Source organism: Meles meles, chromosome 20 (genome assembly GCF_922984935.1).
Source record: "Meles meles chromosome 20, mMelMel3.1 paternal haplotype, whole genome shotgun sequence".
Classification (NCBI taxonomy): Eukaryota; Metazoa; Chordata; class Mammalia; order Carnivora; family Mustelidae; genus Meles; species Meles meles.
Window position 1 is genome coordinate 12,290,489 of NC_060085.1, and position 26,495 is coordinate 12,316,983.

Below are 26,495 nucleotides of genomic sequence, written 5' to 3' on the forward strand. Positions count from 1 at the left end.
TGTTTCCAGAAGAGAAATTTAATCTAATTTACATACTTCTAGGTACATCGATAACCAAAATGTGGCCACTGAAAAAGTTAAAAGGTCAATCAGCTCCCGGTCTCTAGCTGGCCCAGGATTGCAAAATAAAAAGATCCACGTTCCTTATTCTCTACACAAAACGCGTTTTAAAAAAGTGAAAGGTCTAGGGAGCTATACATAGAAAGCAACAGTGAAAAGAGGGAGGGGAGTGGGGGTGGGGGAGGAAAGTCCCATCCCCACCCCCTCCTGGGCCCCGGAGTCCCCCAAGGCTCTGAGGGGGCCTTGACATGGCAGGAGGCAGCTGTCAGCTCTGAGCTCTTCCAGGCTGGGAAGGCCCCTCTGGGGGGTGGCCAATAAGGATTTCCGTGGCATCATGGGCTCAGTGGGGGGCTCCCAGGCCCCAGCAGGCCCTCAGAGGGAGCGTGCTTCCCCTGAGCAAGCACCGTGGCATGATGTGGTCGTTTGACTCAGGAACTGGGGGGCTGGGGCAGATCCCGGGTCTCACGAGGTGCGTGCGTGCATATGTGTATGTGCGTGCCTGTGTGTGTGTCCATGTGCGTGTATGTGTGTGTGCATGTGTGAGAGGATATTCACAGGGGCAGGAGGGAACCAAGACAGGGGTCTTTGGGGTCTTTGCAAATGGCCACGGAGGGCAAACATAGCCCTGCCTGGCTGCTAGATGCAGGGGAGTGCTGGCCTTCCTCCCCTTGACCAGAGCAGCTGCCACCTGACCTGGCCTCTCCCCCTGCTGGACCAGGTGGGCATGGGCTGAAGGAAGATGCGCTGTGTGTGGCCCCAGAGCCCTCGGGCTGGGGGAAGGGCCGCTAGCTGGCTCCTGGCGCCCCGGCTGTAGTGTGCCCGGCCCCCAAGGGGAACCGGTTTGAGGTTTTGGCTTGCTCCTTTGGAAACGGAAAAGAAAGAGGGAGGAAAGGGTGGAAGAGACGGAGGAGAAAGAGGAGACAGAGGTGGCACAAGAGGGAATTTGGAATGCTTTTGTGTTAGGGCGCCTCTGCCGCCGCTGTCTGTGCCTGCGGGGCCCGGGGCTCCTCAGGCGGGGGGTCCGCTTTGGAGAAATTCATCTCCAGGATGTGCCGCTGTAAGTGCCGCACCCACTCCTCCTGGATAGAGAGGGGCCCCTGGAATTCCACCTCACAGAACCTGTGTGGAGGGACAGAGAAAGAGAGAGGAGTGGCCGCTGCCATGAGGAGAGGCAGATATGTAGCCCTGCCCACGTCCCTCAGCATGCGGCACACCCGCCACTACTCAGTGTGGAGAGAGCCAGCCCAGGATTTCAGGGAAGAGGACGCAGAAGCCAGATATTTCCTCAGGGACAGTTACCTGTACCCGTCCCAGGATCAAGGCAGGATCCCCTAATGACCCCCACCTCTATGCTCAGGGTAGTCTGCTGGCTCTGATGCTGAGAAGGTACATTGGGCTTCCCAAGTCCCTCCACCATCTGACTGAATCATGGGATCTGAGAGAGGAGAGAGCCCAGAGAGGCACACCCTACCCCGGCAGGCTCCAGGACAGAAGGACAGCAGCTGGGGAAAGGGGGTCAGGCACTAATTTGCACCCACCCTGTTCATGCACTCAACTCACCAACTCCCTGCGCCTGAGGTCCCAAGGGAGGCCTCGCTGAACAGGGGCCCAGGACCTGAGCTCGTGGCTCCAAAGACTTGGGTTCAAATCTTACTTCTGACTTGACCTATGTGGCCTGAGGCAGCCCATCTGAAATCTCAGACCCAGTTTCCTGGCCTCAGATGTACACCTGGACTTCGGTAAAAATGAACTAAGACCTATATTTTCCTGAATCAGGCAAACACTCGTTGAGTGCTTACCATATGTCAGACATAGTTTGAGTGCTTTATAAACATTCAGCTTTTTAAATCCTCACAGCAAATCTGTTACCAACCCCATTTTATAGGTGGGAATATTGAGGCAGGGAGTGGGAAGCCCTTGCTCAAGGTCACTTTGCTGCTAAGTGTCAGAGCCAGCACTAGATCCCTCAGGGTCCCAGCATGATGCTCTGAGGTGCCGATGTCTGCTGAGAAGTCCTTAGCCTGGTTCCAGCCACACTCTACGCCAGTCCATGAAGCTACATCTCCTGACCCCCACCAACCCGTCTTGTTCAGAGGCTCTTTCTCCCCCAAGTGGAGAGGTCTTTCTCCACCAGGTGGGTGGTCTTTCTCCCCCACCGCCCCAGGGGGCTGCATACCTGCACTTGAGGGTGTAGATGTTGCCAACAAATTTGACCAGTGATGTCTGGGGGGGCCGGGGTACCAGGGAGGGGACCGGCCGGACCCGGGGCGGGGGTTGCCGCACCTCTTCCAGCTTCTGCTGTAGATCATTGGCCTCTTCGCCCCCCCGGACCGCAGAGGCGTCTGGAGGCCGAGCTTGTCGGCGCTCAAATTCTGAGGTGGGGAAAGGTGAGGAGGAGGACAGGAGATAAGCCAGAGGGCAGGACTCCTGGGAAAGTTCCTGCCTTTAGCAAGCAAGGGGCAGAGGCTGTGGGCAACTCTAAGACAGGACAGCTGGTGACTGGATACTGCCTGGGCCTTGGGACAGGTGGGACAGTGCCCAGATGGGAGAATAGGAGAGCAACTGGGGAAGTGACTAAGGGCAGATGTGCACAGTGGAGAACCCCGGGGGCAGGTGCCCCCCACCCTCAAAACCCCCTTCCCACCAGCACTCACTGTTGATGTTCTGCCGCTGGTGTTCCTCGGCCTTCACAGTGCCTGGCGGGCTGGCTGCCAAAGGCCGCTCACCACTGTCGGCTGCCCGGCCAGCCTCAGGCCCTGGCTCACCCCCAGCACTGCGGCCCACCACAGCCAGGCCCCCGGGTGCCAGCCCTAGGGGCGGCCGCTTGTCGCTGTCACGGCCATGGCCGGCGCTGCGGAATTTCTTGGTGAAGGGGCGGCCGCCCTGGATGTAGCTGCGGTAGGCCCCCACCTTCTGGGGCCGGTGCTTGATCCACTCGCTCAGTGTCTCAATGGGTGAGCCGTTCACACACCACTCGGTCACGCCAAATTGCCGCAGGTGCGCCCTTGCGTGGCTGGCCAGGGCCTTGCGGTTTTCGAAGTAAAGGCCACACAGCTCACAGCAGGCCTCAGTGGCTGCAGGCAGAGGGGGTGCTACTGAGTCCCAGCCCAAAGGGAACAAGAGTACCCAGAAGGCCCTGCCCAGGTCAGGAGTCAGTCCCGCCTCCCACTGGGGCCTTGCCATGGGCCCCTGCTGGGGGTCAGTGTGTGCGTGGCACTGCCAGGCCCTGCAGGCCCCAGCAGATGCCCTCCCAGGACCCTGCCACCCACTGCTTACAGGAGTGGGAGGTCTTCTCGTGGAGGGTCTTTGCCTTGAAGGGCAGTTCGGTCTGGATGTAGGTCTTGGCCTTGACCTCTGCTGGGAGGAGGCGGTCCTCCTGCAGGGGCCGCTTGGCTGCCACTGAGCCCAGGTAGCCAGTGGCTGTGGGCTTGGCACCAGTGATGGGCGCCAGGCTGAGCTCTCGAGGAACCTGGGCCGGCCCAGCTCCTGGTTTGCCTGGGCGGCCAGCCATTGGCGCCAGTGGCAGAGGGGCCTGCACAGGCCCAGGAGCAGCCGTGGGAGGCCCATCCTCAGCCAAGGCAGGGGCCAGGTCTCCAGCTGGTGGCTCTTTCTTGATGAGGCACGGTTTGGACTTCTTCTTGAGGATCTCCCGCAGCGTGTCGATGGGCGAGCCGTTGACAGACCACTCAGTCACGCCCATCTGCCGCAGGTGGGAGCGCGCGTGGCTTGACAGGCCCTTGCGGTTCTCGAAGAATTCACCGCAGAACTCACAGCGGATGTCACGAACAGGCTCTGCCCGGGACGCTGCAGGGGATCCAGGGTGGAGGGAGGGGGAGGAGAAGGAGGCGGCTGCTGCGGCGGGAAGCCTCCAAGCTCAAGGCTAATGTTAAGTGCCTGGCTGTCCCATCCATGCAGCCCCAGACCCCAATGACCCACTCCCTCATTCGCTTCCAGGGGCCCTTGTGCACATTCAGCCCTTCTGCTTGTCTTGTCACCTCAAATGCTAGCTGGCTTCAAGATGATTCCCTGTGACATTGAGAAGCAGTGAGAAGCAAGCACTTCTTCGATCCTGGGCTCAGACACCAGCTTGGCTGTGAACCCCTACGTTACAATGGGCAAACCCCTTCCCCTCTGAGCCTGTTTCCTCCTCTACAAAACGCAGATGGAAACCTCCACCTGGAGGGAGCAGCTCCAAGCATGTGGCACACAGCTGGTATGAAATGCACCGGAGCACTGAAGCAGAGGCCTGGGCCATCCTCACCTGGTCAGCACACGACTCAGCCAACTCGAGCAGAAAGAACAGCAACAGGTACAGTATGACTACTGACTGGTATACACATGGCTTCGTTTAACCAGGCATCGTACTAAGTGATTTACATCCCTTTGGAACTATACAGAGCTCAGACCATGTGTATCTTCACTCTCCAGAAAGAGGAAACTCACCGAAGGTCACACATTGCTGGAGTGGAAGAGCTGAACACTTAACTTAAACCTGGCTCCAAAATGTAAAACACTTAGTGACCGGGAATGTCAGAAAGATGTGCAGCTGCCCAATTCCAGTCCTTATACTCCTGCCTGTGGTAGACATCACTAATTGATCCCTGCAATCTTTCTCCCTAGAAATCTGGTTGGTAGATGCTACTCATCGGTTAACGATGGCCCAAGAGGTAAAATCTTTTGGGCATCATTGAATGGCACAATTCTGCCTCCCCAGTGTGGATGGGTAATCAAGAAGCAGCTCAGATGGGGGGTTCTGCATAGCAAGAATGCACAGCTAACCCTTGTTCTCTGGGCCTGTGTATCCTCCCTTCTGTTTCTACTCAGGGTGCTCTGGGTACCCATGAAGTGCGTGTGGGGGGCGGAGGGAGACCCCTCTACCTATTCTCACTGCCCTGCCCCCAGGGTCACACTTACACAGGTTCAGGGGGGCCATGTCTTCCCGTGGCGCCGCCCAGGGACCCTCAGATGGGTGTGGCTCCCCATGAAGGGCCCCTGGCAGCATCTCCCGTTTGATCTCCACCCGCATTTGTTCAGGCTTCAGCTTCTTGGGCAGGGAGGGTGCGGCCAGGCCTGGGAACATCTTCCGGGCCGTGGGAGGAGAGGCAGTTGGTGAGTGGCCCAGGGGGCTGCCTGGTGGCGGTGGCAACTTCTTGGCCAGGGGTGAGAGGTGAAGGTCTGCAGGACTGCGGGTTTCCAGTGAGCTACCGGGACCTCCGCTGCCCACCACCTTGGCCAGGGCTTTCGGGTTCGGCCCTGGAGGGTTAGGGGGGCCGCCAGGCCGGGACTGGGTCCGTCTCTTGAGGATCTCCCGTAGTGTGTCAATGGGTGAGCCGTTGACATACCACTCGGTCACGCCCATCTGCCGCAGGTGCGAGCGTGCGTGACTTGATAGGCCCTTGCGGTTCTCGAAGAACTCACCACAGAACTCACAGCGGATGTCTCGAGCTGGCTCTGGGCCCGAGGCTGCAGCAGGAGAAAGGAGTAATTAGCATCATGGGCAACATTAGCATTCTCGTCTGTGGGTCTCCTGGTCGGCTGGGCATGGGCAGCAGCATGCCCACAGGCTGGGGTGGTGGTGGAGGGCAGGTGCAAGCGAGGGAACTGAGGAGTGGGGCGGGGGTCAGACACTCAGCAAGAGCGAGGGGAGGCTTCAGAGAGCACATGCGCCCTCGGTCCTGGCAGAGGACGGAACCAAGACTCCACAGCTCTGCGGGTCCTGGGTCCCGACAAGGATGGGGGCAAGTGGGCAGGAAGTAGTAGCCTAAGTGCCAAATACCATCCAGACCAGGGGCAACCATGGACACTTTCCACACCAAAAGGCAGCACCCCACCCTTGGCCTTTATTCTCAGGGAAGGTCACAGTCATGGAGGTCAAAGGCCAAGAGAGAGGGCCCAGCAGCCAACTGCCAACAAGATCTCTGGGCAGAACCAGCCCACTGCCAAGGGCCCCTGTCTACTCCCTGCCCCAGCAGGAAAGGAGTAGGGAGGGGGCTGCAACCCCCCCGGGAGGGGCTCCAGGGCCCGCAGGGAGGAGGGAGCGGCTGAAGCGAGAACCTACAGAGGTTGAGAGGAGACGGCTCCACATCAGAGGCCCAGAAAATGCCGGCGGCTGCGGCGGCCGAGAGGTCCTGCTTCCCCCAGGGGCTGGCCGTACCCGCGGCCTTCAGCTTGGCCTTCTTGGCCGGCGGTGGGGGGGGGAGCAAGGAGAGGGCCGCAGAGGTGGGAGGAGGCCGCCCCAGCTGGGCCAGGGTGCCGCGCCCGGGTGGGAGGCGGATCTGGACGCCGTCCCTCCTGATGAGCCCGTGGAGCACGTCTATGGGGGATCCCTTGGCGTCCGGGTCGCTGACGCCCAGGTGGCGCAGGTGGGCGCGGGCGTGGCTGGACAGGCCCTTGCGGGTCTCAAACCAGGCACCGCACAGCTGGCAGTCCAGCTCTCTGCCCCCGTCACTATCTAAAGCTGCGGAGACAAAACACAGGGGGGGGGTTCACGGCCGCCACCTTGGCCGGCCCTGGGGAACTGAGGCAAGAAGACCTGATATGATTCAAGGCTGCCCAGGCCATTTGGGGATCAAGACTTGTGCCGCAGATTTATTTTAAGAGGTTTTGGGAAACAGAAAGTCCTGTTCTCTGCCTAGCCCTTTCGCATCAAGGTGAGTGTGGAGAGCTTAAGGATGTGGGGTGGAGAGGTGGTGGCCAAATTCCAGTGGCACAATCTGATGCTCCCAGACACTCTTCCCTGGGACCCCAGCTGTGGGAGCTGTGTGAGTGCAAAGCAGGGGCCTCGCCCAGCTGCTGAGCATCATACAGCCAAAGGCAGAGCTGCTCAGGGCCTTGCTCCTGAAAACACCACAAACAATGGAAGCAGCTTCATGGGAACATGAGATGCCAACTGGGGCTCCCTGTTGGGCAGGGGGCCAGACCCTGGGCTCAGCCCAGGCTAACACCCACAAATGTGTGGGAAGGCCTGACTTCCTAAGGGATACCATGCTAAACCTGCTCACTGCACCAGGGAGGGAGGGGGGGCAGTTCTTCCTAAACCCTTCTTTGTCATGCCCACAGGCAGCCCAGGAGGTATGGCTCCACCCATGGGCACAGTAGAGGTGCCTCTGCAGAGAGCGCCAGGAAGATATGAACATAGGGCCAACTACAGGACCCCCTGTCAGGTGGGCCACCACCTGCCTGCCTGGAGGGCCCAAGATGACCCTCTGGGGAAGTCAGGCCCACAGGAGTTCTGATTACCTTCACTGCCCCAACCCTCAGGCTCAGAGAAGGCCAAGAGTGCCCCTAAGTGGTAAGGATGACCCTGGCGGGCTCAGCAGCCACAGCCAGACCTCCAAGGGGAAGAACAGCACAGTATAGTGGGAGGCAGATAATAATACGCTGCATGGCCAGGCCAACAGGAGACACAGTGCTCTGATCAATATTCTGACCCAGCAGACCCAGGACATAGGAGCTGTAGTCCCCACTGGCCCCACCCTGGGCTCTGCAGCCCTCCCGGTGCCAGGACCTCCCTCAGCTCCCGGGACCCGCACTCACTGAGGTTCAGGGGCCCATCGTCCTCAGACTGGGGCCACTGTGCCTTTGGGGAGGCTGGCCGGGGGCTCAGGGACAGCTGGGGGCTCTTGTCCTCAGGATTCTTGGGGGTAGGGGAGCCCGCCAGGGCCAGTGGTGCCTTCTTGAGGAGTGGGGAGCTGGGTGGATGGGCCAAGCCCTTGGTCGAGAAGCCAGGAGGTGACTTGATGGCCTTGTTGACAGCCGGGGCATCCAAGGGCTTGGCCAAGGCAAGCAGGCCAGGCCGAGGGGCCCCAGCGACCACCTCCTTCGGTGAGTTGGACTTCTTAGACAGGCCTGGGGGCAGCCCAAGGGGTGTGTCAGGCAGGCCCTTCTGCTTCACAAGCTCGTAGAGGAGGTCAATGGGGGCTCCACTGCTCTCCGACTCGGCCACCCCCAGCTGCCGCAGGTGGGAGCGCGCATGGCTGGACAGGCCCTTTCGTGTCTCAAAGCAGGCACCGCAGACCTCGCAGGTAGTCAGGCTCTGGGCTGGAGGGTGAGATGGAGGCCAAGAGAGCTGGCTGTGAGGCTCCTTAAGCCCTGCCCTCCCCACTTCTCCTCCTCCCAGGACCCTGCTCACCCAGGCTCCCTGCAAGCCCCCTTGATCCTTAAAATGACCCTAATAAGGCAGGAATCAGTCTGTCCAGTTTGCAAATAAGGAAACTGAGTCTCAGAGAGGAAAGTGTTATGCCCAAGGGCACACAGCAGGAAGCAGAGCCCTTCTGTGGGCCAGCTAGTAGAATGCTTTTCGGATATCCAACACACCAGGGTGTCCCGGCAACAGGTGTTCACACAAACACTGACCTGCCAGTCACACGCTTCCTAGAGCTGTCCTAACCAGCCTTTGCAGCTCAACTCATGCCCCAAACACTGGGTTGGAAGGCCCAGCCACAGTCCCTGTGGTGCCCTACACCCTTTTCTGCAGAGCCCTTATCACTGCCTGTCTTTCTCTGCCTCCCTGCTCCCCAATTTCTTTTCCTTTTTTTTTTTTTAAAGATTTTATTTATTTATTTGACAGAGAGATACAAGTAGGCAGAGACACAGGCAGAGAGAGTGAGAGGGAAGCAGGCTCCCTGCCAAGCAGAGAGCTCGATGCGGGACTCGATCCCAGGACCCTGAGATCATGACCTGACCCGAAGGCAGCGGCTTAAACCACTGAGCCACCCAGGCGCCCCCCTGCTCCCCAATTTCAATGACTCCGAGGACAAGTGCCAGATCTGTTCTGCTCTCTCACATCCCTGGAGTCCAGCACAGTGCCTGTCAACTACTCAATAATGATCTCAATATCAACATACAGACAAGACAATATCACACAGAAGCTCCCGTAGCTAATGACGGCTGAAGTCAGCAAATGAATTAGGTCTGAGTGTGAGTTCTTGAAAACCATTCTTTTCCCCTGGCTGCCCCTCCCCCACCCAGTGAGGGTACACCTCAAGGCCATGCTCCATCGGCATCAGAAGCTGGACAGAAGACAACCAGCTGTCTCCTTAGTGCCTTAGGGTGAAGAGAAAGCTGTTGAACTCACACTAACTCCAGGCTCAAGAGTTCCCTGTGAGAGTGACCAGCCTGGCCAGCACCCCCTCCTTGCCACCTGGGTCACTCACCCTTGAGATCTGGCAACTCCTGCTTGCTGCCATGAGGAACCTCTGCAGCCACTTTGCTACTCAGCCGATTGGCCACCTGCTCCAAGGGCCCAGGGACAGGCAGACTCTTCTTGGGGAGCGGGGGGGAGCCCAAGTCCATGGCCACCATTGTGTTTTCCTCAGAACCCAGGCCTGTGAGGTTAGGAAGACAAGCTCAGCCCGGGCTGGGTGTGAGCTGTCTACCCCCATAAGGACTGAGAGTGGGGGTACAGAGCCTTCTTCCTCATCCTTAGCATCTGCTCTCATCGTGGGAGGCAACTCACCCTATGAGAGCAGAGGCTCCATCCAAACCCCCAGCACCAGGATGCCAAGGCTGCACATGGACAGCACGGACCGGGAGCAGCTTCCACCCACCAGACACACACTGGTTGGGTCAGTTACTCCCATCCTAGCTCTGACAAAATTCTCTGGGCAGAGCTTGTGCAGGGGAGCATGTCAGTCTTGGGAGCAGGTAGGTGGCAGTCAGAAGGGGAATCCAGGAAGAGAAGGCCAGAGTCAGAGGACAGATAAGCAATGCAGAGACGAGGCTCCACAGGACTTGTGGAGAACCTCCACCAGACAAGACAGCTGGAGCTACAGAAAGAAGTTGGGGCTCCGCAGTAGTCTGCTTCTCACAAGCTGAGCCCTAAGTGGGGTAAGTGAGAACTGGGAGCCTGGAGTAGCCGGGTTCTGAATGGGGACAAGAAGAGTGATAATCACAGAACTTTGTAGGAAGTTTCTGAGGCATCTGTTAGGTCAGGAAGCTTCCCTGAAAGAGGTGTGTATGAGAAAAGGGAGTAAAAAATATGTTTTCATGGTCTAATTTTGCAGAGAAGGGGGCCTGGGTGGCCTGCTGAGCCCCAGGTTTAGCGTTCAGGGCACGGAGACAGCTCCGAGGCTCGAGACACTGTGTGTTAGTTGGGGCTTTGGAGTCGTTCACCGCTACGAGCAGGAAGCTGTGCAGGTCCTCTGCTCAGTTTGAGTCTTACGGAGGCAACGAGAAGACAGGCGGGGGTGAGGGGCACCGGGGCCCGGGACACGGAGGACTTTGTCAAAGTCGCCGGGTGGAGTGGGCGCGTCTGTCAGATGCTGTAGGGACCGTATCTGAAGTGACTTGGAGTGGGTTCCGCGCCGGAGGGGCCGCGACTGTGTTGAGGAAAGCTCCCGGGGCTCCAAGGGGAACAGGGAACATCTGTCAGGCGGGGTGAGGGTCCCACGGAGCAGCGGCGAAGAGTGTTTCTGAAGCCCGGGACCCTGCGAGCTGCGACAGGAGGCCCGGGCCCGCACGACTGGAGGGCCTGGGTGGGGGGGGGGAGGGGGAGTCCCGGAGACTGGACGGCGGGCGTCGGGGGCGGCGGCAGGGGGCGGGCGGAATGCCGACTTTGCCCTCCCCGCACCCTCCCCGGCGCGGGTTCTTACCCGGCGCGGGCGCCGGCCCGGGCCCCGGCTCCGGCTCGGCCTTGGGCCCGTCCCGCGGCGGCGGCGGTGGCGGCGGGGGCGGCGGCGGCGGCGCGGGGAGGGCCGCGGGGCCCGGGCTCGGGGGGCTGGGCGGGGGCGCCCCAGCGGGCGCGCGCTCCCGGGCGCCCCCCGCGCGCGGCCCCGCCGCCGCCTTGCTCTCCGCTTTTGTCACTCGGCACTGGGCGGTGGAGGCGGCCATCTTGGCTCCGGCGCACGCGGGGCAGCCGCCCCAGGCGGGAGCAGCCGAGCGCCGAGCGCCGCCGCCGAGGCCGCTCTGTTCCGCCCCGCCCCTCGGGGCGCGCCCAGGGCGGCCGGCCGAGCACCGAGCGCCGCGAGCGAGCGTAGCACTTGTCCCGGCCCACAGGGCCCCGGCTTGGGGGTTGGGGCTGGAGCCTGAGGGAGCCGCCGGCACCCCAGCTCGCGGAAGCACGCACGCCGCTCTCAGCGCGGCGGCCAACTACACTCCCACTCCTGGCCTGGACAGGACCGGACGCTGTCCGCCCGCCCCTCCCTCCCCCCTCCCCGAACACCCCTAAGGCTAAAATGGGAATCCTCCGACCACACGCATTTGCCTTAACGGCATCCAGGCTTCTGGAGCCCTGAAGGGCGGAGCTAGGACGTGCTCCGGGATCCTATTCCATTCCCTATCCTGGAATTCTCCCTTCCGTGTCGGAAATCCTGGAAGACACCAGATCCCAGCTATAAGGATCCCACACCATCCCGGTATCCAAATGTCTCCCCACCCTCGCTGGCGCTGTCCTGCAAGCCTACGGAACTCCCCACACGACCGCCGGCACCCCATTTCAGGCACAATCTGCTTCTCCCCAGTACCAAACCGATTGCCTCCAGCTGTTCCTTGACAGCTCAGTGGGGCCAGAAACTGACCGTTGCCCCGCCCCCAACCGGGCACCCGCCCCCGACGACCCACTTAGTGATGTGGGAGATGCTTCTAAAAACAACGGTGCAGGGCGGGTGCCCAGACCTATCCTTACTCTTGGACATCCTTCCCCAAGGCAAGGCTTCCAGGATCTTGGAACCACTCATTTAACGGCCCTCTGGCGCACCAGGTGTCAACTGAAAGCCTGATCAGAGCGCCTCCCCCACCTCCCTGTGGACAAGGCCAGGGCAGTACCAGACTGAATCCTGATACCCCAATGGCTTGGACGTCTGTCAGCGCTAAGGGCTGCCACACTGGTCTCCTGGTGAAAACAGGTTAACCAGAGCTCAACCTGACTGCTGGACACATGCTGCCGTCCCCGGGGACCTGACCCAGTGCCAAGTAAGGAGTTCGAGCCTGACACTCCGGCCTCTACTAGAGTGACAAAGAAGAGGGCAAGGCTGTAGCTTACAAACTACGGCCTGTGCCCCTAGCCGTCTTCAGAACCAGCTCCACTTCTCAGCCACCCCTGAGACACCACAAACCTAGCCAGGTATGTGAGCTGAATGCCCAGGCGACAGCCTTCCGGAGAGGCAAGAAACCCGAGGTCGTGTCCCTACTCTGCCTCTTTCCAAACTATGACTTCAGCCAGCCACTATGTCCTTTCTGTGACTCGGTCTCTAAGCAGAGGGGGCTTTGATAGCACCACTCTCCACTTTGCAGACCCTCAGGTGCCTTTCACTGGTAAGGGGGTTTGCACATGGGTCCAGTGGAGTTCAGAGTACAGATCTAGATAAGACCCTGGAAGCTCCAGGTAGGAGAAACAGAAGGAAACCTCAGCCCCAAGCAGCCCCTGACATTTGCCCCTGTTCAGGAACTTCTCCATTCCCCAAAGCCCACCTACTCCTCACTGCCAAGTTCTTTGCTTTGAGAGTCCATGAAGTGTCCTACAAAGTCAGGCTCTTCCAGACTGGGTACTTCACCTTTCCACTCCCTCAGTGGTGCTCAGTCCTAGGCTCCTTCACCAAAATGTTACTTCTGGATTTCCCAAGCTGTCCTCCATGGAGAGCCCACCGAACATGGTGTTCAGAAGTCTAGCTCTGCTGCTTTGTGGCTGTGTGGCAAAGCAGATGACCTACAGTTTCCTTATCCACAAAATAGGAACACAACAATCCTTAACCCCACAGAATGGTTTTGAGGCATGAATGAGATGAAGCCTTAGTATACAACAAACACTCAGTTATGGGAGGGGTAATCAACGCTGCTGGACAAAGAAGGCACCAATGAAAATCCAGAATGTAGACTCTAGCTCTGCAGTGTCTGATGAGTTACAACTAACCTCAGAACTAGCCACATTTCAAGCCACATTTGGTCAGGCATTGGAGAGCTAGAGTCTGCAGAACACACATCTAAAGAACCTCCCCATCTCAGAAAGTTATAGCAGACAGCGCTGCTCTAGACAGAGCAAGACTGCTTGCTGTAGCCTGACCTGTCTGGGGTTTCGAATCACAGCTCCACCCTTCTGGCTGTGTGTCCTTGAGCAAGTTAATTAATTTCGATGTGTCTCAGTTTCCTCATCTGTAAAATGGGGGATAATAATAACACCTGCCTTATAGCGTTGTTGTGAGGATGTAAATAAATTTGTGTTTGTTAAGTGCTTAGAACATATTTGGCTCCTAGGAAGAGCTGAATAAGTGTGTGATAAAATCACTGTCAGGCAGAGCAGGGATAAACTGGATCCAGAAGTAGCCCTGGCCCAGCCCCAGAGTAAAACAGAAATCACCTCCAAGTGGCAAGGCAGTTATAAGGACAGTTGTCAGCATACTTTGTAAAGTGACTTGAAACACTACCAGGAAAGCAGAATGGCAACTCCTACCCCTCCCCCCGCACATTTCTGTGGGCCCCCAAGAAGGGTCAGGGCCCCAATCCAATCCAATCTGCACCCTCTCCCCTCTCCCCTTACCATCTCCGTAGGCTGGCCCAGGGTCCTCAGCCCAGGTGGGTGGAAAGGGCACTGCGAGAGGTAAGCGTGGCCGACGCGAGGTCAGGAAGCTGCTAGGCGACCCCCCAGGTTCGCAGCCCAGGGGGCTGGGGGGCCGCTCAGCAGCGGAGGTGGCCAGCAGCTCTTGCAAGATGTTGATGGGCGACACGGTGAGCTCCCAGTTAGTGATGCCGAAGTCTCGTAGGTGGGCTCGGGCGTGGCTGGAGAGGCCGGCCCGCGTGTCAAAGCCAGCCCCACAGAAGTCACAACGCATCAGGCTGAAGGTGCCTGGGTCAAAGTTAGCCACTGTGGAGGGAGAGAGGACATGGACTACCTGGAGGAGTGACTGTCTCGCCCCAACCCTCCCCATTCCCAGGGCTGCTCCCTGCCTCCCAAGATCACACAGCCTCCCTTTCCCTTTGCCATTCACCCATGCCTGCATCAGCTCCCATGTGCTCATGCGTCCACCAGCCCTCCCACTCCAAGAAGCCTTCTCTGCCTGCCCTTTCAGGTTTTCTCTCACATGATTCTCAGCATCAGGGACTCCTCCCTCAGAAACCCTTCTCCAGTTGAGAATTTACAATCCTTTGGCTGAGTGTTCGGCTAATATCTGTCTCGCGTCTAGAGCGCAGGCCTCTATTTTTTTGCTCACTATCACTCTGGTGCTGTCAATTAAATCTTTGTTGAATGAAGAAATGGGCAAACGGATAGGATGCTGTTATGTGGGAGGCCGGTTGGATGTCCCCAGGTGGAGTCAGGGACCTCCTCTTGGCTGCCCCAGCCCCTGGCTTCCTCCATCACAGCCCTGGTCACTCACCATTATAAGTGCCTGGTTTTGCGGCTGTCTGCCCCTTGCCCCTGACCCGCTGTGCACGCACATGCGCATGTGCCTACACACACACACACACACACACACACACACACACACACACACACACTCAAACACCACACCAGCACCTTCCCCAAGTGGGATCCATGTCTGCCAGCGTCAGAACAACCCAGGGCACTTGTGTTGGAGACAGACCTCCAGAATCAGAACCCTGGTGCCTGGGAATCTGCATACCTCACAGGCTGCCCCGGGGGTTCTGAAGCTGGTCAGGGTCCCACACTCCTATTACTGGGCCGTGAACTCCAGGAGAGCAGGGGCTGCTGCTTCGTTCTCTGCTGTGTCCCCAAGTGCCCAGAACAGAGGGGGTCTCTCTCAATAAATATTTGTCGAATGAAGACATCAGTGACATTCCCTGCCTGGGGCTGCCTCCTCTGCCCATACTCCTTCCTCCAGCTGCCGGAAGGGCCAGGGGACTGGGGCGTCCCCACACCTCCACTGATGCGGTGGCCTCTGCCGCGGCTCCCAGTCTTCCAGGAGGGGGAGGCCCTGACTTGCCCCTGCTTGGCACTATGGGAGCATTTAGAGTGAGGGTTGCTTGGTTCGGAACTCAGCTGCCCGGCTGTGCGTCTCTTGGGCCTCGGAGGGAGGTGGGTGCCGGAGCGAAGTCGCCCTACCTTTTTTCTTCTTCTTCTGGAAGGAGAACCTGCGCTCAATGGCCTTCACCTCCTCAGCAGAGATGAAGTGCCGCACATTGTAGCTGACGCCCACTCGGTTCAGGTGGCCCCGGACATGGTTGGCCAAGCCGATGCCGTTGTGGAAGCGATCGGGGCAGTAGGGGCACTTGCGCTCCTCGTGCTTCAGTGCCACCTCCAGGTCCCCGTCCAGAAGCGCATCCAGCCCCAGTGGGCCGTCCAGTGGCGCGTCGAGGAGTAAGAAGTCCAGGGGGTGGGCGCCCCCCAGGCCCAGCTCCTCAGGCTGCAGCCTTGGGGGCACCCTCGTTGCTGCAGCCAAGACCTGTGGCCCCAGCTTTGCCACCAGCACAAGCGGCACCATCCCTCGGAGCTGCTGCTGCTGTGCCCGTGAGGCTTCAGCTGCTCTCAGAGCTTTCCGGAAAGTCCGCTTCAGGTCCAGGGCCAGCTGTGGGATGAGGCCAGGTGTAGCTAGGGGTGGAAAAACCCCATTTTCAGGGGAAAAGTCCATTTCTGAGGCCAGCGGTATGTCTTCCTCCTCCTCTTCGCTCCAAGGGTGTCTGTGGCTCCTCAGCTGGGCTGGGAGCCCCTGGGGGTGGACCACGGCCTTGTTTCTACTGGGCTGTAAGGAGTAGGGGGCAGATGCTAGAGGTGAGGGAAAGGCTGGCCTTCCCAGGGGCCTCTGGTCTGAGCCGTGCAGAAGTGGCTTTGACAGTGGGAAATCCCTCATGCCCAGCTGCTGGCAGCCTGGGCCAAAGGCCAGGCTAGGGTCATATCCAGCAGGGTTCTCCTGCCACGTGGGGGCCAAGAGCGGTTCAGCTTTGCCAAAGTAGTCCTCAGCAGCATCAGGGAAGCGGGCATATGTATCCTGGCTGGTGCCTGGCTGGCTGGCAGGGTCCTCCTCGAAAGCCTCTGCATCCTCCTCCCAGTGGGGGTGGGCATGCGCAAGCCTCACGTGCTCCCTGAGCAGGCTCTCGCTGGGCGCGGGGAAGCCGCAGAACACGCAGCCCCTGAGCCCCGAGGAGGCTCGGTAGGGTCGGTAGGTGAGGGTGGTGGCATCAGGGCCTGGGCTTTCAGCCCTACTGCCGCCCCCGAAGGGCTCCCTGGCAGGCTGGCCTGGAAGCTCGCGCACGTGCAGTTTGGCATGCTGCACAAAGGCCTTGGAGGAATTGGTGCCAAAGATGCACTTGGGGCACTGCAGCCGGGCCTCCCGGCCTTCATCTCCTGGGACCTGCTTCAGTTTCTGGATCTCTTCAATGATCTTCTCCCGGGAGGCCTGGTGCAACTGCCGGTGCTGCTCTAGGGCCCCGGGGTCGGTGAAGGCCCAGCCGCACTCTCCACAGGCCAGCGGGGCCAAGTCGTCAGGGGGTTCCTGGCCCGGGGCTCGGCGATGCTGGCTCATGTGCTCCAGGAGGTGCTCCTTCTGCTTGAAGTAGATGCTGCACTCAATGCACGGGAACACGGCTGGCTCCTCATCCTCGTCCTCATCCGGGCTGACCACCCCCTTGGCCACCTCCTCCAGCAGCTCACACAGGTAGGGCCCCGTCCGGATCGGGGGCAGCAACGGCTGCAGCCGCTCCACGGATGCCTCTGCATTCACTGTCCAGGTCTGTGTGGCCACCTCTGAGGCCGACCTGGGCAGGCCCCACTCAGACGGCTGAGCCAGCCCTTCAAGGTCTGCCAGGGGCTCTCTCGTGTCCACCACCGTCACATCCAACGTCTTAGTGGCGTCTTCTACCGGCACGAGCACTGTTCTGAAGGAGGTGAGGGGCAGGGGCTGGGGCGGCAGGTCCAGGTGCAGCCCCCCATCCTGGGGTGGGGCCTGCTCATCAGTGTCTCGGAGCCAGTCGAACCTGGGGTGGCCCCGGGGGGCCTTCTCCAAGAGCTTCGCTTCCCCCTGATGGTGCAAGAACCTTCTAGATCCCTCAAGCTCAATGTGGGGCTTCACAGTTCTCACAATGACCGAGTCCTCGAACCTCCGCTCAGATGGGATGCCTTCCCTGGCTTCCTGGGCCAGGGGGTGCTCCCAGGTCCCCTGGCCATCAGGGGGGCCAGGGAAATGGCCCAGGAAGTGGGGTGGTGGGGAGCCCGGCTGGAAGTCCAGGCTGCCTCCATCCCAGCAACTGCAAGGAAGTGCCAATGGGGACAGGTTAGCCACAGGCCTCAGTTTCCCTTCCTTGGGCAGGGGAGGGGGTCCTCATAGGCAGTCCAAGACAAGCCCCAGAGACCCGACCTGAGGGCAACCTTAGAGGGGCTGGGAGTGTGGAGGTGAGGGTGGGGAGTGGATGTGGCTTTTCCAGAACTGTTGGGCCAAAAACCACATTCAGCTCCCAGGACGCACCTGTCCATGTAGCCCAGCCACACTGCATTGTGGGAGAGTGTGCAGGATGTACCAGGGGTCACACCAGGGTCACAAGGCATGTCCTCAAGTCTGGCGGCACAGTCAACTCTCATGTGTCCCCCAGGAGGGCCCAAGGCTCTGATCTGTGCCCCCAGCTGCATAAGACCAAGAGGTTTTCCCCAAATTGGGATGAATCAGTTCATTTAGTCTCACTTTCCAGCAAATTTTGTGCAACTCTGTGGCATCAACAACTCACGGGGATGCCTTTCCCCAGCAGCTCCCCTCTTAGAAGGGCAGAATCAGGAGTGGTTGAAGGACCCTGCTCAGCCTCTGGCCCCGAGGACCCTGACCTCCTTTGGGGCAAAGGGGGAGGTGAAGCAACCTCACTGAGCCTCAGTTTTCCAATCCTAAAAAGGGGAACGAGTCCCCAAAACCAGGAGCCTCTGTGTCCTTTGCAACATCTAAGGAACTTTCTCATATCCACAGTCAAAGAAAAGTTCACATGTGTGTGTGCTCAGTCAAATGGTCACAACTACAACACTTCAAATGGGGACCTCGACCCTGACCCCGGGAAGTATAGGGAGAGGAGAACAAAACTCCGTGCTTCGGGAATGCTTCACTTCACCAGATGCCTGGTTACTGGTAAGCCCACAATCAATGTAGGTTCCTAGTAAATCTCCCTTCATTTTCAGGACCCCACCTCCAAGAGGGGCTATTGATCACACCTGCCCAACAGGTACAGAAATGGGTCCCACCAAGAAGAAGAACAGAAATCACAGGGTCACCTCTCTCAGCCCCATTGGTGCTATGTGATACCAACAGGACCACCTACCCTCCAGGGCCATGGCAAAGATTCAGTGGGGTAAACCTCTGCCAAGAGGCTAGTAGTCTACAGCAGATGCTCAACAAATGGGAGCGCTCGTTAACACACTGCAATGCTTACTACTTAAAAGCACCCACCAAGACTTAAAGGGTCACTGCTGTCACAATTGCTGTCAGTTCCTGCTCCTGTCCAACCTCCCTGGGGTCCTCAAGGCCAGTTTGCGAGATGCGTCTTAGGGACTCCATTTTACAGATGGGGAAACTGAGGCTTAGAGAGGCCTGGCATCATTGTAAGGGTCACCTGGCAGAGACAGGACTCCAAGGTCTAACCTTCAGGCTCCTGTCCCTCTGGCCCTGCTCCTGGCAGGGATAATGAGAGTTGACTGTCTGTGTTCATCCCAGTCTTCCCCACCCCCTGCACATGCCCAGGGGCTTGCCTGCTGGGAGCCACCTCCTCCTGCCTGGCCTCCTGATTCCCTCCTTTCCCCTTCTCACTCCCCGGGGGCTTCCTTTGGGCCTAGGAGCATCCTGCTTGCCCCCCTGCCCTCCCTGAGGTCAGGGCCAGCATGGCACTCACCAGCTGCTGATCCGATGGGTGGCGGAGGTGGCACGGGGGAGGGCTTCGCTGAGGCCAGGATGGGGCTGCCCGTCTGCAACAGAGAGGGGAGACCCTGAGGGGCTGGGGTCCCCCTGGCTGGGGTCCTTCACAACACCCCAGCTCCGGGAGCCCCGCCGGGCACCTCGGAAGGGCCCAGCCGGCTCCCTACCCCTCTCTGAGAGGCCTTTGGCCTCTGCACTCCTGAGCCTTGAAAGGGGTCTCTTTGGAGGAGTCCCCCGGGGGACCCTTGGGGCTTCCTGCCTTCAACCTTCCTCTCTTTGCCCCCACCCAGCAGCCAATGTGATTTTTAAAAATCACACCCTGGTAAAAACTCAGCTGACTTCTCATAATACCTCTGATAAAAGCCAGGGTCCCAGCCACTAGCTACAAAGCCCTGTGGGGTGGGACATCTGCAGTTCTCTCCAGCCTCATTCCCTCTCCTTACCCTTCACTCACTCACTCTGTCCTGACTCTTCTTGAGGTCTCAAGCCCACCCAACTTTTTCTGGCCCTGGGGCCTCTGCATTGGCTATTCCTTCCATCTGGAGAGTCCTTCCCTGGGCACTGACCAGAGGGAGCCCCTGTGACTTCCTCCTTGGTCACCTATTTTATTTCTTTATTTACACTCTCCAAAATTGCCTGGTTCCTCTTGTGGAGACCTGCCTGCGTCCCTGCTGGCGCAGACGCACCTGCTGGGGGCAGGGACCTTTTCAGCCTCATTCACTAGCATCCCAGTGCTTGGCCCACAGCAGGTGCTCAATGAATACTTGCCAGATGATGAGTGAGGAGCTCTAAGCCTGAACTGCAGAGGGCCTGTCCCTGCCTCCCAGGCCCCCTTCCAGGCCTAAGTCCTAGAATCAAATCCCCTGCTGGGACCTCTCACACAGATAGAGCCAACTCTCCATTATCCGCCTGTGGAGCCAACGCCTGGAACGACCACAGGAATCCTGGCCTGCGCCTCCTCTGCCCGCCACACTTGCCTGACATGGGTGAACGTGCCAGTTGGGGTGCAGGCCAACTGCCTGGGCCAAAGTTAACACACGGGGCGGGGGGGGGGGGGACTTACGCCCCGTCCAGAACCTGACAGATGCAATGGCTGGATTAGCTTCAACTGGACGATGGTCCAGAAAGAGGGCTAGGGCCAGGGCTAGTTCTTGTTCCGATTCCCCGTGGTTCAATTTGCCCAGGAAACTGAGGGCTGACTGTCAGGAGCCAAAGCATCAGAAGTGCCATTCAGGGAGTTTTGGGGGATCAGAAAGTCATGGTCACAGGCTGAGGGTCTTTCTACAGAGCCTGAGAGAAGCCCTGTGACCGTCCCATGGCCTCTGGAAGGTGAGGGTGGCAAAGGGCGTCCATACTTTGCACCAGCAAGTTTAGGTCTCGTGGCCTCAGCACCACGGCACATAGGACCGGATGATTTTCAGTGCACTATGGGTGCCGCACAGCCTCCCCGGCCCCTCCCCATGAGATGCTGGAAGCCCCCCAGCCCCTGGCCCTGCAGTCATGACAACCCAAAGTGTCTATGGATGTGGCCAAAGTGTCCCTTGCAGGCAGAATGACCCCCATTTGAGGCCCACTGGAGTCCACTGATGGGGAGCAGGGTCAGGCTGGGGGGATGCTCAAATGCAAGGGCAAGCGTCAGGGCGGGAGGTTGAGGCAGATGTTGGAGAAGGTGTGAGGGCTGGGAAAGCAAGGCCTAGACCAGCCAGGGGAGAGAGACCCCCCCCAAAATGGGGTCTCTTGAAAACATAAGATCATAAATATGAGCTACTTAGGGGAGGACAAGTCATTCAGTGGCAGCAAGCCCCTGCACCGCCTAAAGGTGCGGTCTGAGGGTGCGGGCATCCTGCTTCTGAGATTCTGGGACCCCAGCTGCCGAGATTCTGGGCGTCCCAGATTCGTTGATTCTGCGACTGGCGTTGTCTAAGGATTCCACGAGCCAGAGGGCTGTGTTGGCCTCTTTGAGCAGCTCCAGCGAGGCTCCTATTTTTAGTGGCAGCATTTTGAAGGAAGCAGGCCAAGCAGGGCCCTGTGTCCAAGACACCTGGGGGCTGGGGGCTTGCCCAGGGGCTTCCAGGGCTGGCGGGGATCCAGAAGTCCCTGTAGGTCAGACGAGGTGCCTGGATACAGCCCTTAGCAGTGGCCGTGCCAAAGGGCCCTCATGGACTCCTGCTAACTGTGGGTCCCCGAGAGGGTTTGAAAATGAGAGAGGGAAAAGGAGAAGGGCATCCATGAGCAGCTTGAACCCTAAGCCAGGTAGCTTGGCAGCGTGGCCAAGAATCTAGACTTTGGAGGCAGACAGATCCAAGTTCAAGGCCCAGCAGTGACTGACGGGCATGCCTTTCCCACCTGTTTCCTCCTCTGTATAAGGGAAACAGCTACCACCCATCTTGCAGGGCCAGTGACAGATGCCAAGGGGATCATACAGTACATGCTCCATCGAGAGACGCAGCGGTGGGGGGAAGAAAGGGCTATGAGGGTTCCCGGGAACAGGGGTCGGGGCTAGCTCAGAGACGTCCCAGGTTGGAAGCTGGAGGCTGGACTGAGAGCCTCAGGTCTGCTCACTCCATGCTCTAATGTGCTCCCCAACCTGGGGCCCCACGCGAGGCCACAGATAATGTGTTGTTCGTCCCCTGGCCCCCTGGTCTCAATGCCAGACACGCACCAGACTCCTATCAATCCATGTGGACCGTCTCAGCCCCCCAAGCCTTGGTTGCACCCAGGAGGCCAAAGAGAGAGGTGCCAAACGTCAGGCAGAGGCTGTAAGGAGGCTGTGGGGGCTCCAAGCCAATAGCCATAGTGTAGGACAGAGAAGGCAGTGGAAGCATCCATGTCCAGACGCAGAAGTTTGGAAGTACCCTTGGGGGTCTCCGAGGGCAGGGTCAGAGTGAGGGAGGGCCCAGGCTTCGGGGTGGAGCAGCAGCCCCAGAGGCTGTTCCTACATATAGGCATCACAAGACTCCTGGAGCAGGTGTCCGAGCCAGGAAGGGGGGTCAAGCAGATCAAGAGGGGCAGCAGGGGAGGCAGTGTATCCCAAGTTTAGGCCCTCCTCTAACCTCCAGGCTGTGACCCCACCCTGGTCAAGCCACCCCTGTCCCATGGACCCATTTGCTCAAGGACATCATTAAGGGTGGGCCTGGCCCCTTTTGGCAGCCACATTGCCCTCCTCCCCAAGTACATGCGCTGGAGCCTGGTTGATTCCCTAGAGCGAGTGAAGATGCGCCTACCTACCTACCTACCTACTTACCTTCCCCCTCCCTTGCCAGACTCGGGGCTTCTGCCCGGTAGAGAAGAAGTGACCAATTCCTCACGATCAGACCCAGAGAGGACTCTGGAAACCCAGACCCTGCTTCCTGAGGCTCTCATAAAATCAAGGTCTCAGGCCTGTCAGGGCTGGCCAGCCGCATGACCTGGAACACAGTCCTGCTGATCTCTAGGCCTTGGTTGCTAATGGTTTGGAGGAGGGGGTTGCTAAGATTCCCTGAGCCCTGACACTCTCACCCTCAGCAGCCTCACCCTGTGTAACACATTTGGGTGTTATCTATCACCTCCATGCCATTGCTTATGTGAAGCCTGATGCCTAGACTCCCCTGCCCTCTTTGTCTGACTCACTGTTCCTCATCCAGGACTCCAGATGGCCGCTAGGTTGGGGCTGGCTGGGCTTTCCCCACCGCAGCCCCAGCAACTATGTCTTAACACCTGGTGGCTGGTTTGTCTCCCCAGCACCAGATGGCAGGGTCCATGAGGGTGAGGATGGAGTGTGTGTGTGGTCCCAAGAAGGTGCTCTGAAAATATCTGAACATCATGTGTGTTGTTAGGGGTGAGTTGAGGCAGGTCAAGGATGACTTGACCCAGGGTGGTGGTTCAAGACAAGGGCTATCACGCCAGGTTAGTGCCAGCTGTGGCACCGTGGGCAACTTACTTAACCCCTCAGGGCCTGAGTTTTCCCATCTCTAGCATGAGATGGTTAAAGCTAAAGCTACCCTACAGGGAACTTTTAAGAATGACATGAGATGATCACGTAGAGGGCTTGGCACGTACGAAACTCCTGATGAGGTACATGGAAGTTCCTGGAAACCGAGGCCTGTAGGGCAGGCCAGGCAGATGAAGGGAGACATCTGGTGCATCATCCTGCATTGCCCTCACCACTCTGCTGCTCCTGCCTGGTCCTTGAACACACCAGGCTCCTCCTCACCACAGGACCTTTGCTCCTGCTGTTCCCACCACCTGGCTTGTCTTTCCCACCATTCATTCAAAGCTCCACTCAAATTCCACCCACTCAGGGAGGTTTCCCAGGTCCTCCGGGCATGATCCTGGCACTCCATTTAATACCTTTATGGCACCTGTCACTACCAGACCTTACATTATTTATGTCGCTGCTTGCTGTCTATCCTACTATAATGTCGGGTCTCTCTGGGAAGGGAGTTTTGCCTCTTTTGTTTATGGCTGTATCCCCAGCACCTAGAACACAGCCTGACACATAGTAATTGTTGAGTATTTAATGAATGAATGACAAGTCTTGAGGTGGGAACAGTGTGGGATCCCCTTTTGCTGAGTAAACCAAGGCACAAAGGGGTAGCTGGGGTCCCTGACTAGCCAGTCTCTCCCCGGCCACTAGAGGGCACATGCTGTTTTGGCCCATGGCTCAGGAGCAGGACTCACCAACAGAACAGCAAGAGGGAGCTGGGATCGACCCATGGGAATGGGGTATGCCTGGGGAACAAGCAGGCACTCAGGGCAGGATGCTCTGGGTGCTAAGCTGGGCACCTGGACCCAATTAGTGTACTCAAAGGAGGGAACCAGGCAGACCCAAGTTCAAATCCCAGCTCCTAGCCACCCACTGTGGTGGGGGGGACAGCATTCATCAGGTCATTGGCTCCCAGGGCCTCTGTTTTCACAACCATAAAATGGGAAAATAAGCAAAGTACAAAGAGAAGGCTCTGGACGCAAGTAGAATCTGAATCCTATCTCAACCCCTGCTGGGCTGGGTGACCTAGCCCTTTCTGAACCTCAGGGCCAGGCTCAATGCTCCCCCAGGGCCACAGGGCCCATCCTCTTACCAGAAATGCCACCTCTGCCATCCAGAATGTCTCGGGGTCCCTCCTTGGTGACAGGCAGATAATGGGTAGACCGGAAGATGCCACCTTCCCCTTCGGCAGCCTCGGCCCCACCTTCGATGTCTTCCCTTGGTGCTGGGCCAGGCAGTCTCTCAGGGCCACGAGGACGATCTGGGGCGGCCAGGCCGCCTGCCAGGGGCCCATCCATGGATGCTCTCTGCCTGGCTGCACTCAGTTGCTGGGCTGGCTCAGCAAGGCATTGTAGGTCTGGGGGCAGAGAGACAGGTGCTTAGGTGAGGTGGGAAAGAGATGCTGCCTCAGTTTCTCCTTCCTTGAAGCCCCAGTCCTCACCCATGCTGCTCAATGCCTTAGTTTACCTCCGAGCCCAGGAGAGCTAAGTAAATGGTGCTGAGGCTTTATCCATATGCATTGTATGAATGGCCATACAATGGGCTCTATCCTCAGTATGCCCCAGTCTCCCCACAGGTAACTCCTCTTTACATAGCCCTTGTACTGTACCGCCTCAGCTTACCCCATTTTTACACATGCAAACTCATGCACCTCCTTTTCTCCGAGCATTAATCCTATCACTTCTCCCAGGTGCCTCCCTTCATTCACACGCTGCCGCACTTTTCCCAGTCGTGCTCTCCTTTCCATGCACATGCATCTCCTGTGCCCATGCCTCAGCACGAATCCCAGCCACTTCTGCACTCTGATCCTATTCACTATCCCAAGTCTTTACCTCCCATCTTTACCTCTGCACTTTTCCCACACTCCAACCCCCATCCCCTCAGGACCTTAGGGTTCTCATTAACCCTTTCGCCCTCAAGTGACAGCCTCACAGCCTCAAGTGACCCCAGCATTAACCCCTCCCCTTCTCCCCAACATCAACCCTCATGCATACCCAGCCTGGGCTCTTCCATCCCACCCTCCCAAGATTTCTCTAGTATGCGAACAAAAACGACGGATGGGCTCCTGGTCCAGAAATGAGGACCCTTGGGGAAGCCGTGTGTGTTGGGGGGGGGTGGGTGCTGTCCTCTCCACCTATAAATACCTTCAAGGTAACGGCAGAAAGTGAAGGGCAGGAATGAGGCGCCCTCCCCAGGGAGATGGTGGGGAGGCCGGGCTCAGGCAACCGGGGCGGGGCCCGGGCTCCAGGCCTGGCTGCAGGCGCTGCCCTCGGGGGCCTGGGGGCTCCCAAGGGGCCAGTCCGTGGCCTGGCAGTCGTGGCGGGGGTCCCTGCCCAGGCCCAGAAGAAGCACCTGCGGGTGCCCACCGGGTGGGCACTGCCCGCGGGGAACAGGCGGGACCGCAACTTCGGAGCACTTTGGCAGCGTGGGAAGGGGCCCCCCGCCTGGACGCCCCCCGGGGGTCGCAGGGGTGGGGGCGGCGCCGCGCCAGCGCACCCCTCGTTGGGCCAGGGTCCGGGAGACGCTCCCTCCGCCCGTGCACTTCGGGGCGGGAGACCCCGTGGGACGCGCGGAGGTGGGGGGGACACCTGCCCCAAGACCCCCGCTCCTCCCCCCCACCGGAACGGCCCCGCCCCCGACAAGGCCCCGCCCCTGCAGGCCCCGCCCCCGCCCCCCGCCCCGGGGGGTCCCGCCTGGCCCGGCCCGGCCCCGGCCTCCCCCTCCCCGAGCCGGCTCCGCCCCGCCCGCGGGCTCCCCAGGCCGGGCCGGGCCTCACCGGGGAGGCGGTGCCGCCGGCCAGGCGCCGGGGTTCGAAGCTCCCCTCCTCGGTGCGGCCGTCGCTGCCGTTACCGCCGCTGCCGCTCCCGGTGCCGGTGCCGCGGCCTCCGCAGCCGCCGCCGCCTCCACCGCTCGGGGGACATTGTCCCTTTAAATCGCTCCCCCCGCCGCCCCGCCCCCCCGGCGCGCCGCCGTGACCTCAGCGCGACAGCCCCGCCGCGCCGCCATGATGGGGAGGTCCAGGCCCCCCCCTACAACACCCCCCCCCCCCAACCGCCCTGAGGGGGGGCGGTCAGCGGGCGCGCCGCCATGTTGGGAGTGGCCAGGCGGGTCACCCTTAAAGGGGCCGCGCGGTGTGAGAGTCCAGGGAGAGGGTCTGTTTCCATGACAACACACTTGTCCCCCTACCCCCAATAGCTCCTCATCACCCTACTGGTTCTTCCAATGCTAGGCCTGCTAATAGCACCAGAAGAGTGGGGGTGGGGGCAGAGAAGTTCCCCCATGGGTCATTTATAGTTCATTGAAAACTCCACCCAGCGAATCCTTATCCTTCAGTCCCCGGCCCCCAATCAGCAACTTCCAGTCACGAGACTTCTCCCTCCTTTACCATTATCCACACTGGACTTCAGCACCTCCATGACCCTAGAGCTGCCCTAGGTCTCCAATGCTAAGCCCCCCTTCTCCACGCAACCCCAATGATCACAGCCTCCAGAACTACCCCATCATGAATGCATAACAGGTCTGCCTCCTTCTTCCATCCACCACCCACCGGTATGTCCAACTACCCATTCATCTCCCTACCCATTCATCTATCTAGTCAACCAATCAACTATCCACCCACCCATGCAAACACCCATTCAAACCACCCATCCACTTCCCAACTACCCACTCATCCATCCACCACTCAACAAACATCTGGTCCT

General features: G+C 59.2%; 2 protein-coding genes across 8 annotated transcripts; one reads left to right on the plus strand and one right to left on the minus strand.

The window, feature by feature from the left end:
• On the minus strand, nt 1-25,699 carry WIZ (WIZ zinc finger). Of its 7 annotated transcripts, XM_045991195.1 has the most exons (13): nt 25,571-25,699; nt 23,888-24,151; nt 18,808-18,880; nt 15,053-17,190; nt 13,532-13,855; nt 9,216-9,386; nt 7,597-8,100; nt 6,119-6,517; nt 4,975-5,523; nt 3,337-3,864; nt 2,715-3,134; nt 2,237-2,432; nt 1-1,179 (listed from the first exon to the last, which is right to left on the minus strand). In XM_045991195.1, exons 2-13 carry the CDS (start codon nt 24,090-24,092, stop codon nt 1,020-1,022), a joined length of 5,667 nt encoding a protein of 1,888 aa, XP_045847151.1. In that variant the 5' UTR covers nt 24,093-24,151; nt 25,571-25,699; the 3' UTR covers nt 1-1,019. The 7 variants fall into 7 exon arrangements, with proteins under 7 accessions (XP_045847151.1, XP_045847152.1, XP_045847153.1 ...); XM_045991196.1 differs by lacking the exon at nt 9,216-9,386; XM_045991197.1 differs by lacking the exon at nt 6,119-6,517.
• Nucleotides 24,994-25,854, plus strand: LOC123932196 (collagen alpha-1(I) chain-like). The gene has a single exon (XM_045989951.1). It carries the CDS (start codon nt 24,994-24,996, stop codon nt 25,852-25,854), a length of 861 nt encoding a protein of 286 aa, XP_045845907.1.
• Nucleotides 25,855-26,495: the final 641 nt, after the last annotated feature.